The following is a 17,868-nucleotide window of genomic DNA, read 5'->3' on the forward strand; positions in this document are numbered from 1 at the left end:
TAACAGGGAAAGCAGGGGGCGGCTGCCCCCTGCTAGGGGCGGTGCTCGGGCTCCCGCCCACAACCACTCCCCTCCCTTCCAGGGAGGAGAGTCTTTGTCTGCTTTTAAAGTCGGAAAGAAAAGGGAAGAAAATGAAGAAAAGTGTCGTGTTTCTTGCCTAGAGAACAGTTGCCATTTATTTGCCACTTGTCTTCTCTAAAAAAACCCTGCATGCCTAGAAATAGACTTCATGCAAAAATCATTTGGAGTAAAATCTATTGCGGTCAATTTTTTTTTTTAGAGTAACACTCCAAACAAGATCTTTAATACATTTTAAATTGTATTTTAACCCTTATTTTAATTAACTGCCCCCCCCTTATGTTTTCTTGTAATTTTATTGGTGGTAGCCACCCTGAGCCCAGTTCTGGTCAGGGAGGGCGGGGTATAAATAAAAATTTATTATTATGAGAGTTATAGTCAGGTATACTTTGCTTATCATTGAACTGTAGAGTCAGAAGGGGCCCCGAGGGTCATCCAATCCATCCCCCTGCAATGCAGGAATCTTTTGCACAACATGGGGCTCAAACCCACAACCCTGAGATTACGAGTCTCATGCTCTATCAACTGAGCTGGAGTCTGGTTCAACATTTTAGGCCTTTGTAGTGCAATCCTTTACACATCAACTCAGAGGTTCTTTTATGCCTTCTATTCCCAGGTAAATGGGTAGAGATCCCCACAGCCTTACAGCAAAGGCTCCTTAGATTGTTGGAATTCTTTTTAAAAAAAACAGTGTAAAATATTTTGTGCTTCTTTGTTTTTACCACCTGCGGGGTTGATTTAGGCAAAAAAGGCCTTGTGATCTTCGGATGGGCAACAATTCTGTTGACCCTGTGTGAGTGGGGGAATCCAGACACATATTAAAAATGCTGTGAAAATGCTTTTTAAAATAAGGATTTTGAAAAATATATTGCATTTGCCATAAGCTCACCATTGCCATCTAGTGTCACCTTTGTATAACGCACTTAAAACGCTGCATTTGCGACTTCCGGCATGGACTGCCATGGCGTGCAGCAGACACATGGAAGCGGACTCTGACCATGCAGTTAATTAAGGATAATATGAGAGTAATTATCCTTGTGACCCCCCCCCAGGTCAGGGAGGGCAAGCTTTGACTGGCAGATAGTCCGTTAACTGTCTCTCGCTCCGACGGAATGCAGGGGGCAGGGGCCCTGAGTGCTTGGCACTGCATGAATCAGAACTCTCCAATGTGGCCACCGTGAGCGGGAATACTTCTGTTTTTTAAGATAAAAAATCTGGACTTAAGAAATAGGTGTGTTTTGGAAGACGGAGACATGATAACCTGCTAAATGAATTAGCCACTGTGTGCCAAGGTTTTGATCTGGAGAGGACTTTGTCGTAACAGGATTGTTAGGTAAGTGAAGGCGGGGCCTTCTGTTCTCTTTTTATATTCACATTATTTTTGCTGATTTATGATCGGGCAAACCTTCACTGAAGATGAACTAAAAAATTATTAATGGATTGAATACATTCCAAACTAAAAAAAATGGGGAGGGCTATTGGGAGAAAGTTTCTTTCACTTGTTTCTGTGTTCTTCTCTTGTTTTCCCCCAGATTCAGGTAGGTAGACCAGTTGGTCTCTAAGGTGCTACTGGACAATTTTTTTAGAAGGATTCTTTTAAATACTGTTTAAGGACAATTTGTTTGTTTGTTTTAAGACTTGATTCTTTTAAAGGAATTTTTTTTGGAAGAGTTTCCCCCCAATTTCATAACTCCGAACTTAACCCACTGTCTTATCATCACAATCACTGGTATATGACTTTCTATTGCGTTTAACAAATCCATATGTCTATTAACTTGCAAGAAGCATTTTATTCTGTGTTGTTATCCGTCAGTTGATTTTCAGTGTGGTCCCCCCCCCCCCGAGGCCACGTTTTTTATCTTCAAGGGCTCTGGGCTCTCTTCCAGCTCTCCTTTGTTTAATAAGATTTAAGGCGCAGCAATCTTTCAGGTCTTAGGGAAAATGGGTGGAACTCCATGTTGATTTCTTCAAATCATTCTGTCTGTGTAAGCATGCCAGTTTTCCAGATTTGACAGAAGAAAAAAGAGCAGGAGATTCTTTTGCCCCCAGAAACGCCCTGTCTCCCCCACCCCTCAGCCTCTTTCCCCCCCAAGATTCCTTCCCCCTATCTGATCCAGTTCCTCAGCCACTGTTTCCCCTCCACCAGGATGAAGAGATGGAGGAGGAGATCTTGCCGGCATCCTTCTTTCACCTACGAGAGACAAAGGGGAGCCAGGAGTGCATGGTGCTTCTCTCAGAGGCGCATTCTGGCCTTTGTGCCCATTTCATATTTTAGTTATGTGAAAATACATCTCTTGTCCTTCCCTCAGATACTGAAAGAACCCAGGGATTACTTCCAGTGTCAACAGAACGTGGCCAGACTGAGAAACAACTCCTTCCTCCTTACTCAGCGGCCTCTCTCTGGTGTCCAGCGAAGTCCTCTCTGCCTCAGAGGGATCAGGACCTGTTGCTGCCGACTGATCCTTTTCCTGAAAGAGCAACAAGGATTTGTAATAGAGAATGTGGAGATGGGTTAGAAAAGGAATGACTGGGACAAAAACTTGAGGGGTATCCAGTGTCATTCCAAAAAAGGATGGGATTTAGGGATACTGTCCCTCCTGTTCAGAGCCCCAGAGGAAAGTCTCTCTCACCTGCTGCTCTGCCTGCTTTCTCTCCTCTGCCTGACTCAGGAGGAAACCTGCGGCCAGGGCCACTGCCTGGGAATTGGTCTCTGCTCCGCATTTCCTCACCCAGTTCTCCATCTCTGCTGGAAGGACAGCCAGGAACTGCTCCATGATCACCAGGTTCAGCATCTCAGCTTTCGTGTGCCTTTCTGGCTTCAGCCACTGGTGGCAGAAGTAGTAGAGTTGGCTGCAAACCTCGCAGGGTGCTTTGGCCTCCTGGTAGCAGAACCACCTGAACTGCCGGCTCTGCACCTCTGAGCGGAGGGTGTCCTCCTCACCCAGGATCTTCTGCAGAGTTTTCCCAGAATCCCCCACTGCTCCCATTGTCAATGCCATGGCCTCTTCCTGCTTCAGGGCCAGCTGAGTCTTGCTCATCCATCTGTGCTATCAGGAAGTCTCCAAAAGATCAGAAGGAACCCCTTGGTCTTCTGTTAAGTTCTGTCCATCCAAATGAATGAGAGGTACTGGCAAATTCTACAAATAAAGACACTGTTCTGTTATAAAACTGATAAATGGGAAGGAGAAGAAGGTGGTTCCCTGTGCAAGTGTAGATGAGTCTTGGAAGGAACCAGGACTGGACTGCACCACAGGCCAGACTCTGAGCTTTCTTCTTTCTTTAAGAAAAAAAGGAAGAAGAAATCTTCTAGTTCTAGTTTTAAACTATTTTTTATAGTGTTTTAATGTTGGAATCTGCCCTGGGAACTTAGGGTGAACTGCATGTAAATAATAGGATGGGTAATTACTAATTATAATAATTAAAATAACAATAATGTTGCATAGCATAACCCCACCACCACATCTGCTTAGAGGTTCCCAGGTGGCCCAGTGACTAGCATTGCCCCCTTCCAGCTCTGGCTAGTTTGCCAGCCCCAGTCTCTTTGGGATGAGAGGACAAGGCCATGGTATTCCATGCTCTGGATCCAATGGGATCATTGCAATGCCCTCCATGTGCAGCTGCCCTTGAAGACAACTCAGAAACAGCTGCAAAATGCAGCCGTCAGATTACGGACTGGGCTCCGTCTCTTTATTAATTTCATTTCATTCCCACCATTTCCTCCAAGGAACTCCAGGGTCTACCCCTCCTTCCTGAATCCCCAAAACAACTCTTGAGAACACATTCAATTCCTTTTTTAAAATTTAATTTTATTACCTGTCAGGGGTTCAGGAGCAGAGTCACAGGAGAGGGAGGAAACGGAGAGCGAGGAAACGGTCATCCGGAAAGTTAAACGCGCGCGCGCGCCAAGTTCAAATGTACAGGAGGGCGGCAAGGTGGGCAGCCCGGGTAGGGAGCCAGGTCCTAAAGCCCGCCGAAGAGAGGGGGAGGAGTCAGAGGGGTCAAGCTCTGCGTCAGAAGAGTCCAGGAGGAATGAGACCCCGGGGGGTAGTAAGACCCAGAGGAAGAGAGAGAGAAGGAAGAGGTGGAGTAAGATTAGAGTCTTAAACTGGTGCACAGGGGGCGGAGACCCAGACAGAGCTTCGCCGGTCTAAAGTCCAGACGTAGAGCTGGGACGCTGAGACTTGTAAATGGAGACTATTCTTCAATAAAGACTTTGATACTGTACTATCGGCTAGCGTTGGTCCTTGGTGAGCTGGGACCCGGAGCCAGCTCTGACAGTAAGCTCTGTCTCCTTTTTAAAGTTTTGGCACCAAGAACCTCGCCACGTGAGTCGACGCAGCGAGGGCAGAGGAGGGGTGCTTACAGAGCTCACAAAACTCAGGCAAGATGACGACGGAAGAGCAGATAAAAGCCCTGCAAGAAGCGGTGACACAACTCAGCACGGAGGTAATTGCATCCAGGAAGAGAGAGGAGGAAATGGTTACCTCCTGCCGGGATCTCCAGGTCAGGTTGGACGTGCTTTCTAAACAGGGGCAAACGGGATCCAAGGCAGAAGGCATTGGCTTGGGGAGAAGGGGAGGCAGCCTTGTATCGCATTTCGACGGGAGTTTGCAGCAGTACCCCAACTTCAGAGCAGACCTGCTGTTTGCGCTGGATCTACTTGACAAAGACTTTAGAGATGAGAGAGAGAAAGTGGGGTTTATCTTGTCCCATTTGCATGGGGAAGCCAAAACGTGGCTGAGGAATCTATGGAGGGACAATGATCCAGCGCTCCAAGATGCGAAGGCTTTTATTAAAGCAATGGACTCATGTTTTTTATCAAAGGTAGACGTCGATATTGCCAGGAGGGACATACATGGACTTAAACAAGGCAAAGCCAGCGTGAGGCAGTACCATACACGCTTTTTCGGATTGGTTCATGCCCTGGGGTGGGAAAAAGATTCTGCGCCAGTCAGAGACCTCTTTTGGGAGGGGTTGAATGCAGATGTAAAAGCAGAGATTGGAAGAGGGGAGAGACCAAGGAGCACCCAGCAGGTAGTCCAGAGGGCTCTGGAAATCGGGGTGCATCTGGAAGAACGTCCTTGGAACAGGGAAGAAGGGCGTTGGGGAAGGGCACCAGCCAGAGCACCTCCCTTCTTTCCCAGAGAAGCAGCGCGTGCGCACTCCACACCCTCGCAGGGAGGGGGAGAAGAGCCGATGGAGATCGGAGGTGCCAGGGCTCAGTCAGCTAACAGAGCCCTAACACCGGGAGCAGCCAAAACGAAGCCTCCTAGAGGGAACAGGAAGTGCTACATCTGCGACAGTGCTCAACACATGGCGAAAGAGTGTCCCCAGAGGCTCCACAAGCACACTGCAGCCTCGGCAACAGTCGCAGAAGCAGCTCAATTGAAAACGCAGCAACAGTTAAACGACGGAGTCTGGCTGGAGGAAGAGGCACTGGGGTCCAGCCAGACAAGTCAATGAAACAATCCCCAGCACTTTTGCAACCCACAGACCCCCTCCCACCCAAACCAGTGGTGCAGCTTACAGCGTCTCTCCAACTGCCCAATGGACGCACTGTGGAGGTGCCGATCACCATTGACTCCGGCAGTAACGCTGACTTTATAGGACTGGAATTCATTCAGCAGCACAATATACCACTGCTACCAGCCACACTGCCCCTGAACGTTGTCACGGTGGATGGCAGAGACTTGTTAGGGGGGCAGGTGGTGCAACAAACGCAACCAATGGTGATGCGGATTGGAAATCACCGAGAAGTCATCAGCTTTAATGTCACCCACCTGTCGGACACGCCTGTAGTCCTGGGCATGAGTTGGCTGCACAGGCACAGCCCAGCATTGGCGTGGTACCAGCGCCAACTGACCTTCGGCTCCTCCTATTGCGCGGAACATTGCATCCTTCCTAGCCCGGAAGAAGGAGGGGACGACCCGCAGCTACAATTAGGCACGCTGCAAGCAGTGCCGCGCAAGTACGCAGCGTTTTTGGAGGTTTTCTGCGAGAAGGAAGCGGACAAGCTGCCTCCCCACAGGCCCTATGACTGCAAGATTGACCTCCTGCCAGGAGCGACGCTGCCAGCCGGGAAACTGTATTCCATGTCTGAGGACGAGCTGCAGGAGCTCAAGGAGTTCATAGACCTCAACTTGAAGCGCGGTTTCATCCGGGAGTCGAAGGCAGCGGGGGGCAGTCCTGTATTCTTTGTGAAGAAAAGGGACACGCCCCAAAAGAGGCTTGTAGTTGATTTCAGGCTCTTAAATGCCAAGACCAAGCCCACGGCCTTTCCCATGCCCAAGATAGATGACCTGCTGGCAACGGTGAGGAAAGGACGCGTTTTTACAAAATTGGATCTGCGAGGGGCGTACAACCTGATTCGCATACGGGAAGGAGACGAGTGGAAGACTGCCATGTTCACGCCCCTGGGCACATATGAATACAGAGTTATGCCCTTCGGTTTACAAAATGGCGCCCACTGTTTTCAAGCCTTCATGCATCACGTCCTGGCGGGTCTCCTCTACAAGACATGCGTCTGCTTCTTGGACGACATCCTGATATTCTCAGAATCTGAGGAGACCCACGAAGGTGACGTCAAGGAAGTTCTGCAGAGACTGCAGGAGCATCGGCTGTATGCCAAGCTGGAGAAGTGCCAGTTCGACAGGAAGGAGGTGGATTTCCTGGGCTACAAGCTGTCGGACAAGGGGCTTGCCATGGACAGCGCCAAGGTTCGCGCAGTGTTGGACTGGAAGAGCCCGCGCAATCGGAAGGAGGTCCAGCGGTTTGTGGGGTTCGCCAACTTTTACCGCAAGTTCATCAAGGGGTTCGCGATGCAGACGGCGGCCATTACCGACACGCTCAGCTCTAAGAAGAAGAAGTTCATCTGGACGGAGCAAGCGGAGCAGTCCTTTCAGAACCTTAAGCGTCTCTTCTCGTCCGAAGGGCAGCTACTGCATGTGAATCCCAGCAAACCGATGAGGGTTGAAACAGACGCCTCAGACAGAGCCGTGGGCGCCGTACTGTTGCAGGAGGACCCGCATGGGGACTGGAGACCGTGTGCCTTCTACTCCAGGAAGCTCAGCAAGTCGGAGCAGAACTACACCATCTGGGACAGGGAGTTGCTGGCCATTCATGCAGCATTCAAGGCGTGGCGGCACTTCCTCGTCGGGGCCAAACACACAGTGCAGGTTCGCACGGATCATAAGAACCTGGAGTACTGGCGCACGGCAAGGTTCCTGAACCAGCGGCACATCAGATGGGCGGAATTTTTTGCGGATTTCGACTTCAGGATAGAATACATCCCAGGCGACAACAACATCATGGCGGATGCACTGTCCAGAAAGCCGCAATACCTCGAAGAGGCGGCACCAGCAGCGGCCAAGCACATTTTCGCTCCGAAAGCGTGGGCGTGCGCTTCAGCAACCGTGGACTTGGAGGCGGTCCGTCGAGCACTGCAGGAGGACCCCTTCGCACAAGCCAAGATGGAGGAGGTGCACAAGGGCACGGTGAAGGACGACGAGTTCCAAGTACGAGACGGATTGCTCATCCGCAGAGGAGCACTCTATGTACCGGGAGACGACCTCCGGGCGAAAGTACTGCAGCAGTTACACGACGCACCCACCGCCGGGCACTTTGGCAAGGAGAAGACGGCAGAACTAGTTGCCAGAGATTTTTGGTGGCCCAAGATGCGGGGGGAAGTCGCGGAGTACGTCGCGAGGTGCGACACCTGCCAAAGGGCCAAGTCAGTGCACAAACCTCCGGCGGGACTGCTCGAACCGCTGCAGACCCCGAGCGAACCGTGGGAGAGGGTGGCCCTGGACTTTGTCACGGATTTACCCAGCTCAAGGGGTAAAACGGCAGTGCTAGTGGTGGTGGACATGTTCACTAAAATGGCCCACTTCATTCCGTGCGCGAAGGTGGCCACGGCAGAACAGACCGCCAAACTGTTCATAGACCACGTCTTCAGGGTGCACGGACTGCCACGGTCTATCTTGTCCGACAGGGGGCGCCAGTTCATTTCGAGCTTCTGGCAGAAGCTGATGGGTTTCCTGAACGTCAAGATCAACCTAGCGTCGGCGAGACACCCGCAGACCAACGGACAAGCGGAGCGCGTCAACGCCATCATGCAGCAGTACCTGAGATGCTATGCAAATCAACAGCCGACGACATGGGTGGACTACCTGCCGCTCGCTGAGTTCGCTTACAACAACACGAAGCACGTGTCCACAGGGGTGACGCCGTTCTTCGCCAACAACGGGAGGCATCCCAGAACCTTCCCGGGATTAGACAGACTGGGGGAGGGGGAGCCACAGGCAGCGGAAGTCTTGGCGGCGGAATTGCAGGAAGTCCACGAGCAGCTTAGGAGGCAGTTAGAGCTTGCAAAGCACGCATACAAACTGCAGGCTGACAAGCACAGGAGGGTTGGTGAAGACATACAGGTGGGAGACTGGGTGTGGTTAGCGGCCCACGCAGTGCCGACCAGATCCTTAGCTAAGAAGAAACTCGGACATAAGCAGCTAGGACCTTACCTAATTGAGGCACAGATCAATCCGGTGGCCTTCCGGTTGACACTTCCGGAAGGATCCAGAATGCACCCAGTATTCCATAGGTCGGTGCTCACGCCCTACAAAGCACCTCACCGATTTCAGGCGCAGGGCACGGCACCAGACCAGTATAGGGAGATCCCCCCAAGGAGGGAGTCGCCAAGAAGGGAACCCATCAACCAGGTCACAGAGATTTTGGACTCGAGATGGGGGGAAGAGGGAGTAGAATATTTTCTCGCAAGGGAAGGTACCCCGGCCAGCGCCAACAGTTGGGTGCCGGACTATGCCCTGGACGAGCCTCTCCTCAAAGAGGAGTTTCATGCCTTGTTCCCACACAGGCCCATGCCAGCCGAGTATTTCGACGACTGGCTTTTCACACCCACGCTTTCTACCAGCACGTTCCAGGGATTCACCTCGGACGAAGAACCAGCATTAGAAACGCGTTCACCGGAGGGCTCGCCCTCGGGGTTTGCCTCAGACCGCTCGTTTTGGTGGGACAATCGAGGAGAGGAGAGGTGGCTGAGGGGCCCTTGGCAGGCAACGGACCCAGAGGGGAACGAGGGTGAGAGGGACATGGACGTGATGGGGGAGGACGTTGGGTTCGAGCATGGCGGCACGGAGATGGAAGCAGAGGAGAACGAGGTCGGCGAAGACACGGAGGACGAGCCGGATTTCTCTAACTGGATGCACGCCACGGGGGACGAACTGTATCCACCATTCACCCCCACAACGACGGAGCACCCAGCACCCCCGCCGGAGGAAGGGGAGGGGGGAAGGGGGGGCTTCGAGGGGGGGATGGATGTCAGGGGTTCAGGAGCAGAGTCACAGGAGAGGGAGGAAACGGAGAGCGAGGGGGAGGAGTCTGAAGGAAATGTCAGCGACGACAGTAGTCCGAGGTCTCTGAGTCTCTCCAGTGACTCGGAGGATTCACAGAAAGGGGCCCCCATGGTCAGGGCAAGGGGAGTGCCCAGGGGGACACCTCTGGAAGAAGGGGCCAGAGGGGACTCAGAGAGTAGCAGCTGGAAATCCGGACCAGCGTCCCCCCCAGGGTGCAGTAGGGGGGAGGAGTCCAAGGCATCGGGATCAGGGAGCGCGCAGGCAGAGGGAGAACGTGAGGCAGGAGTGACCACACCCTCGTCAGGGAGCGAGGAAACGGTCATCCGGAAAGTTAAACGCGCGCGCGCGCCAAGTTCAAATGTACAGGAGGGCGGCAAGGTGGGCAGCCCGGGTAGGGAGCCAGGTCCTAAAGCCCGCCGAAGAGAGGGGGAGGAGTCAGAGGGGTCAAGCTCTGCGTCAGAAGAGTCCAGGAGGAATGAGACCCCGGGGGGTAGTAAGACCCAGAGGAAGAGAGAGAGAAGGAAGAGGTGGAGTAAGATTAGAGTCTTAAACTGGTGCACAGGGGGCGGAGACCCAGACAGAGCTTCGCCGGTCTAAAGTCCAGACGTAGAGCTGGGACGCTGAGACTTGTAAATGGAGACTATTCTTCAATAAAGACTTTGATACTGTACTATCGGCTAGCGTTGGTCCTTGGTGAGCTGGGACCCGGAGCCAGCTCTGACATTACCTTAATATAATTATTACAAAATCAAAATCAATTAACAAAGTCTTACAATCACATACATATATACTTACCTGGCAGAGGAGACACCTTGATCGTGAAGGAGGTTTTCCCAGGGTAAGGCTCATCTATTGCACTGACGGTGTGCCGACCCCTGCGATTTCCCCAATATTAATTAATTAATTAATTAATTACATGCAAATATCCAAAGTTCCATAATGCTGTTAATAAAAAAGAAAAATATAGAAAAGAAGAAGAATGAAAAAGAAGAAAGAATAAGAAAAAGGAAAAAGGAAAATTAGAAAAAGAGAAAGCGAAGAAAGTAGGAAGAATTTCTTCCAAATTTATTCTACATGTATTTCAATAAACAAATAATAATAAAATTTCAATAAATGACTTCCACCGCTTACACTGCACTTCCTCAATTGATTGCATGGGTCACGCTTTCCTTTCTTTCTTTTTTCTTTCTGCATCTATTTTACGTACTGTTACCGGAAAAATCCGAGGGCTCCCTCCCAACCAGAGTAAATTGGAGCAAATCAGCAGCCTGTAGGCTTGCCCTTTATTGAACTGTTGCAACTGTTCCCCTCACTTGCAGGAGAGAGGAAAAGACACAGAAAAATGGTGTGCAAGACCTTACAAAAACTTTTGAAATTCCCATCCTCTAGGTCAAGCCCACCCCCAGAAACATCATGCATACATTACAGAAAGGAGGGGTTGAGGGAGGAGTTGTGGTGGTAACCTGAGTGTCCTGTCACCTGGCTGGTTCCCTTCTACCCCTCCCCATGAGTCATTTTCTGAAGACAAAAGGTAGTCGCAGTTTCCTGCCCCCTAAGGGAAGATCTGATCATTGTCCTTTGTTCCAGTCTGCGCTGAATCCACTCCCATATGCAAGTTCTTTGTGATATTGATTGTCTCCTGTCTGGGATCATCAGGGTTGGCATAGCAACTGTGGATGTGCTGGTATGGTGAAGGGATTATGGTGCCCTGTATCAAACCTTCCCCATTTTGTAGTCTTTCCTTCATGGAGTAAAATAAAAGTGGAACAGTGCAAATCCGATGTATGGTTGATTTTCTATGAATTTATAACAGAAGTGTAGCGTATGTAGTGTGTGAGTGTGAGTGTGTGTGAAGTTTGTACAAACTGAATGATGGGGGGGGGGGCGTTTCCTGCTACAGTACAAATCTTTCTTTTCCACTACGACATCTGCTAGTAGATGGCCCGGATTCCTTGGTCTGAAGGGGGCCAGGCATGCCGAGGAATGCCCTGGTCCCCCTCCCCGGCTTGGCAGAGAGGAAGGGGGCAGGAGTCTCTCTGCTCCCTGGACTTGGGGGTCCCCTGCCCCCCTGGGACTCCCTTCTCCCCACTGCGCCCTCTGGCGGGGGAGACAGGAGACTCAGCCCACGCAGAAGTTGCCAAGGCTACAGGACGACCGGCAACCTCTCAAATTCAGTAACTATCAATAGAGGTGTTCGTCAAGGATGTATCCTCGCTCCGACCCTTTTTAATCTATAAGTGAGGGCGCCTCTGATAGATTCTCAAGAAACGATCCACGCCCCCCGTCTTGCCCAACATCGTTGCCCGCTTCTACTCTACGCAGACGACGCAGTGATCCTATCCTTCTCGAGAGTCGGCCTTAGGAGGGCATTAAAAATTTTCGATGTTTACTGCAAATCAAATTTTCTTACAATTAACCATGTTCAAAGTCCTAATTTTCACCAAGAGTCCAAAGTCCTAATTTTCACCAAGAGTCGAAAAACCTATAATTGGAGAATAGACGGAAAAGCTATTGACCAAGTCTTTAAATTTCAGTACTTGGGAGTCCTTCTCCAACATAACATGGGCTGGAAGGTCCATCTTGCATATGTATTAAACAGAGCTAAAGCCCTTTCCTTTGCACTACTGCGTTTTTTCTTTTCAGATGGGGCTTTCCATATTCCATCAGTATTAAAAGTTTTCAAGGCAAAGGTGATTGCAACAATAGCATATGCAATCCCATTATGGGGGTCTTTTGTTAATCTAACCCATTTGGAGGTAACCCAAAACCAGCTTCTAAGAAGGTTGCTAAAATTACCCAGGTGTGTAAGCAATACTGCTATACGACTGGAACTAAAACATCTCTAGAAACTACATTATGGAAATTATGGCATAAACTTCCAAATCTCCACTTGATACAGTGTCTCTGGAGAGATGACTTCCCCAGCCCCTGGGCAAAAATAATACATGGGAAACTTGTGTCTCTAGGACTATCTCCATCTGAACTATTAAAATTGGATTTAATTTCTGCCAAGAGAATTATAACTCACAAATTAGAGGAGATGGATTTACAATTTAATATTGCGACAGGTGGTGGCACCTGTTCGCCGATAAACCTTGGCTTAACACCACCAACGAAACTCCCATCTTATTTAACTACCTTATCTGTGGTGACGCACAGGTACGCCTTTATAAATGCTAGATTCAATGCTTTCCCATCAAACGTGTTGGGTAACAGACTCTCCAACGGACAGATCTCACTCCTCTGTGACTGTAAAAGTGGATCTATAGAATCGTTATATCATATAATCTTCTGTTGTCCATTACATTCGGCCTCACGGTCCAAGTTTCTGGCACCATATTTATCGAGAGTTGCTGACGGACCTCAGGAAGCCCAAATAATATACTTATTAAACGACGAAGATACAAGTAGATCCCTTGCTGTTGCTAGATACCTGATTAATGTTTTATTTCAAAAGAGGAGAAATGGATCACTGTATGACTCTGACAGCTTAGCTAAACTTAAGAACCATCAATAAGTGCCAGAACTAAGACGCATACCCCCAAAATCTGATGGATTTGAATTGCGGTTTACATAGAGGGAGCTTATTGTGTACAGTGTTTACTTAACTGAAGTAAAATTGGTTTTATATGGGTGTTTTAACTTGGAACTGTTTAAATTGTATTGTTTATGGATAAATTTTGATGTATTGTTTTCAATATGGGCCAATGGCCGCAAAATTAAAGAATTGAATTGAATTGCCAAGGCTACAAGAGCTCCCTTTTTGGCTCCGGAGGACCGCCTCCTCCTCCACTGTTTCCTGTCCCCTCTAGGAACCCAGCTCAGCTGCTCAGCTGCCGAGCTTTCTCTCTCCAAAGCCGCCCAGGCGGATCCAGAGAGGATTTCCTTGGGTGACCTTCGCTCTGAAGGACCCGCACCCCCCCCCGGATTTCCCATCCCCTCTAGGAAGGCAGATCCGTTGCTTTTAACCCTTAGGACGGGAATGTTTTTTCTTCTGGCTTGTGAATACCTTATTTCTATGGGTAGCCAGAATCGCACTGCTGATCCAAGGCCCAGATTGCCCAAGCCAGAGGAGCTGAATTCTGTGGAAGAGAGGGAATGGAAGCCGGTCCGAGAGAGAGGAGTCCGAGACCCAGAGGAGCTACGGCGCCCCCTCCCCCCCCCCAACTCCCGCGCCAAGCAAGCGGGCGGCGAGAGCCGAGCTGAGGCGGCCGAAGAGGAGGAACCAGGGGCGGAGCCAGGAGGGCGTGGGGGGGGGGGAGAACTGACCGATCACGTCGCTTCTACCCCCCCAAAAGTCATGCCCTCCCCGGCCAGAAATCCTGGCTCCGCCCCTGGAGGAGCGAAGCAGCGGGAGGCGGACAAACGGGGCTGGGCTTGGCTCTCCGCCCAAGGGGCCCTCAGCCTCTCCCTCCTTCGAGCGCCGTCCAGACCCTCCTGGGCCCGCCTTCCGGCTTGGCAGCATCCTTCTTAAATTGCGGCAGAAGCGGCGGGACTCGGACTTCCCTTGATCTGCACACTAGACTTCTGCGGAGGCAGCCGAGAAGAGCATTCGCCTTTTTTGCTGCTGCTGCTGCATCACAGCGTTAAGCTTCTGGTCTTCGCTCGCCCCCCTCCCCAGCCTAGTCCATTCCCTGCTAGGTTGCATCTGCCCATGGAGGTCCCCCTGCAAGAGCTATGCTTCTCGGCCATCCTGTCCTGCATTTACTCAAGTGAAAATCCCACGGTGCTCCCTGCCATGAACGTGCCCTCTGCCCCCCCTCATGCTCACTGCCAAGGATTTTGCTGCGCTTGCCTGTGCTTTTGCTGGTTTTGTAAACTGCTTCAAGGTTTTTTGTTCTACAATCAAGCAACACATACTTTTCATGAAAGAGTGAAATGGAAACATGGCCACCTGCCCAACCTGAGGAGGTGTGTCAGGAGCTCTGCCCATTGAGGTGTGTCAGGAGCTCTCCAAAAACAGAGTTGGAAGGGGACAACACCTGCTTCTGGTGCTCATGAGTAACAGTTACTGGGTGTCAGTTGCAATCAAAGTGTACTTCCTGCATTGCAGGGGGTGGGCTGGATGACCCTTGGGGCTCTCTGAAGCCTACAATTCTCTAGAATCTGAGGCAAACTGACAGAGTGTTTAGCTTGGGTGTAGGTGCCAAATGAAGGCCTTTCTGCGGCAAATAGCCTAGATTGGCATAGAGTTTTTTCTTTGGGCCTTTCCCTGAACCCATAAATTTGGGACTTGCTTCCAGAAAAATGTGCAGGACAGACCTGCAGCCATTCCATGTAAAGACAAAAGACAAAACAAAAAAAAAGACCTCTATGCTGACTTGCCCGTTTCAGGATAGTTTCACCCAGGTTCCAAAATGTCACACTGATCTCAACAAAATTTATTTCAAGTTAGTGTGCATATAGCCATAGCCTTATATTACTGTTAAGTTTGCTTCAGATGATTCAGTTGGTTTCACTTCTGCCGTGTGTGTTTGCCAAAGGACTTTTTTTTGCCTGTTCTTAAAGATCACAAAGACCACACACAGAGCAACTTGCGTAGGGGAAACTTCTGCACCAAACACATCAGCGAACCCAATGCACCCAGGTATCTCTGCCTCGTGTGAGATAGAGAGTGGTTGCCAGTCAGTGCAGAGCAACCTTTCTCCACCTTGGGTCACCCAATGATGTGGGAGTACAAGGCTCATCATCCCTGACCACTGGTCCTGCTAATGAGGTCCTGACCACTGGTGGCTTGGGCATGCTGCAGGCCCCGTGGTGAGTGCCGCCCAGCAATTTGTCACCCTCCTCCAGGGTGGCACACAACCACCGCACCCCCTTCCTCTGCCCTTGCCTGCAGAGACAATGGAATGCACCCCTCCTGTCATAACCCTGTTTTTATCAAGGGACAGAGTTAAGAGCTTTCAGCAGCAGTAGCAACCTCCAAGGATGCTGTGTTTTGATAATCAATTGGTCTTTGTTTCAGGCTGCTTTGGGCACCATTCAGTGCAGTGACGTAGCGTATGAGCACACTCAACTAAACTTGCCATTTGTGGGCACTCTCAGTTGGCATCTCTGTGGTTGGCAATGTCTGTAAGAAGCTGGTGAGGTGGGCAAGGGGGCTTGGCTTAGCTCAGGCAAGCGACTGTACCTTAAGTACAATTGATAGCCAGTTTTGATGAAGAGCAAAGAACTGAAGAGGTTGTGCCTCAACCTACCAGGCACTTTCTTGGCAGAAACAGTGAAGTTGCAGAGATGGGTACCTTAGGGGGTATGGAAATCAGCAGCTCTGCAACTTACATCCGTTGGAGGGGTCGGGCCTCTGAGCACCCCAAGTGCCTCACTTCACAAACAATCAGACTTCAGAGCCAGCTCTAGGTGGGAGCTGGTGTGGTAGGTTAAATCACAGAGCCTAGGACTTGCCAATCACAAGGTCGGCAGTTCGAATCCCCACGACGGGGTGAGCTCCCATTGTTTGGTCCCAGCTCCTGCCAACCTAGCAGTTCGAAAGCACATCGAAGTGCAAGTAGATAAATAGGTACCGTTCCGGCGGGAAGGTAAACGGTGTTTCCGTGCGCTGCTCTGGTTCTCCAGAAGCAGCTTAGTCATGCTGGCCACATGACTGTACGCTGGCTCCCTCAGCCAATAAAGCAAGATGAGCGCTGCAACCCCAAAGTCGATCACAACTGGACCTAATGGTCAGGGGTCCCTTTACAATTCAGAGAGACAACTATAAAAGCCTGAGATACAAGAGCTCAGAATAGTGGGCTTTGATGACAGACCCCTGTGTGCTCCTTGCATGACCTCTGCTACCACCCTACTACATTTTCCACCCTACTACTTTTTTTCATCTTTATGTGCTTCATGCCAGGACACCCAAGAGGGCCAGCAGCATTCTGCTGATTAAGTAAACCACAGCATACAGATCACTGCAGCTGTTTTCCTCTCCGCCTGACCTACTTAAAGCTTATCAATTTTGATAAAAAGGCAGAAATATGTGCATGACACACATGAAGGAGAAAGGGTCTAGTACCACCATAATTTTATTTATCAGGAAGAATGCACTTATGAGTCTATTTTTCTGCATATGTACTCAGGGAGCAGGGGATGAAAGGTTTGGCGCACTCACGTGAAGTATTAATCTCACTAGTTGGATGAAACACTTTAAGCCCTGGTTCATAAGCATGAACTGAATCGCACTGTTCTTCCATAAAGTTCTTGTATCTCAGGCTTTTATATGGAGTGTGATTTCTGTATTTTGTTCAAGTACGGCTCTATATTTATTCTGACAAATGACCAACAGCAAAGATTAACCCACCCCTGGAAAGGGAGAAATGTGCTAAGAGGCACATTTGAGAAATCCTTACCATGATCACCTCCCACCCAGAAACATATTTCCCCACTGTGGAAGGATGTGTGGATCCAGAATTGGCCTCCACAGTCACTTACGGACTCACTGTTAAAAACCGTGTTTATGGAAGACAACCATACTCGGCTACGAGTGATCACAGGAGAAGGAGGAGGAGGCAGCTCAGGTAAGCATCAGAACTCTCTTTTGTGAAGGTATTTCACAACCAGGATTTTCTTTCTGGGAGGTCGCCCAAGCTTTCTTTTTCTTTTTTTAAAATAATATTTATTACTTTTTGAACAATTTAAACATTACAAAACCAAACATAAACAGAAAAATAAAAACCAATACAATATAAAGACACTACATAAGACTAAACACATTAAACTAAACAAAACCAAACAAGACAATATAAAACACTCAAACAATTTCAATATCATATCTTTCATTCACTTCTTTCACCGACCTCCTCACACCTCCCTTTTTGTATTCCACTTCTGTCAAATGTTTCAGCAATTCCTTTCCATCTTCCTCTGTTATCTGACGTATAATTATCTTAACACATTCTAACCTTATTTTACTTTTAAAATTCCATTAATCTATTTATACTTAAATCCTTATAGGAAGACACAAGAATTACCCACCGTGGAAGAATGGCAGATGAAGGTGATAGACTACATGGAACTAGCAGAAATGACCGGCAGAATCCGAGACCAGGGAGAAGATCAGGTGGAAGAAGATTGGAAGAAATTTAAAGACTATTTACAGAAATATTGTAAAATTAATGAATGCTAGAACGATGCTGGATTTAAGCTAAGTGGCTTATAGTAAAAAAGCTATGAAGTTTATGGAAAAATAGTGGTAAAAGAGAGGGAAGGGTAAAGCCAAAATATTAAGATAAAAATTGAGATGAAAGTAAATGAGGGAAAGAATTTGCTGAACGAACAATGGAAATGGAATACAAAGGAGGGAGGTACAGGGAAGTCCAGGAAAAAAGCTAAAGCAAGATTTCTTTTGAAAGATGAAGCTGTTTTTAACTGTTGTTATTTTGTGTGTTTGTCTTTTTTTATATGCTAATGTGTTTTTTCTCTATTG

The 17,868-nt window shown here is 49.2% G+C and overlaps 1 protein-coding gene across 8 annotated transcripts; it reads right to left on the minus strand.

Annotated features, from left to right (window-relative positions):
- Positions 1-1,403: 1,403 nt before the first annotated feature.
- LOC310661294 (zinc finger protein 165-like) lies at positions 1,404-14,178 on the minus strand. 8 transcript variants are annotated; one of them, XM_083407156.1, is made up of 4 exons: positions 13,456-14,178; positions 10,242-10,321; positions 2,709-3,215; positions 1,404-2,546 (listed from the first exon to the last, which is right to left on the minus strand). In XM_083407156.1, the coding sequence occupies exons 3-4, from the start codon at positions 3,114-3,116 to the stop codon at positions 2,343-2,345; spliced, it is 612 nt and encodes a 203-aa protein (XP_083263282.1). In that variant the 5' UTR covers positions 3,117-3,215; positions 10,242-10,321; positions 13,456-14,178; the 3' UTR covers positions 1,404-2,342. The 8 variants fall into 8 exon arrangements, 7 of the variants coding, with proteins under 7 accessions (XP_083263282.1, XP_083263280.1, XP_083263279.1 ...); XM_083407154.1 differs by having other exon boundaries at positions 2,709-3,348; XM_083407153.1 differs by having other exon boundaries at positions 2,709-3,891; positions 10,174-10,321.
- Between the last annotated feature and the right edge of the window lie 3,690 nt (positions 14,179-17,868).

The sequence above is a fragment of the Podarcis tiliguerta genome (assembly GCF_965153285.1).
Source record: "Podarcis tiliguerta genome assembly, chromosome: 12".
Classification (NCBI taxonomy): Eukaryota; Metazoa; Chordata; class Lepidosauria; order Squamata; family Lacertidae; genus Podarcis; species Podarcis tiliguerta.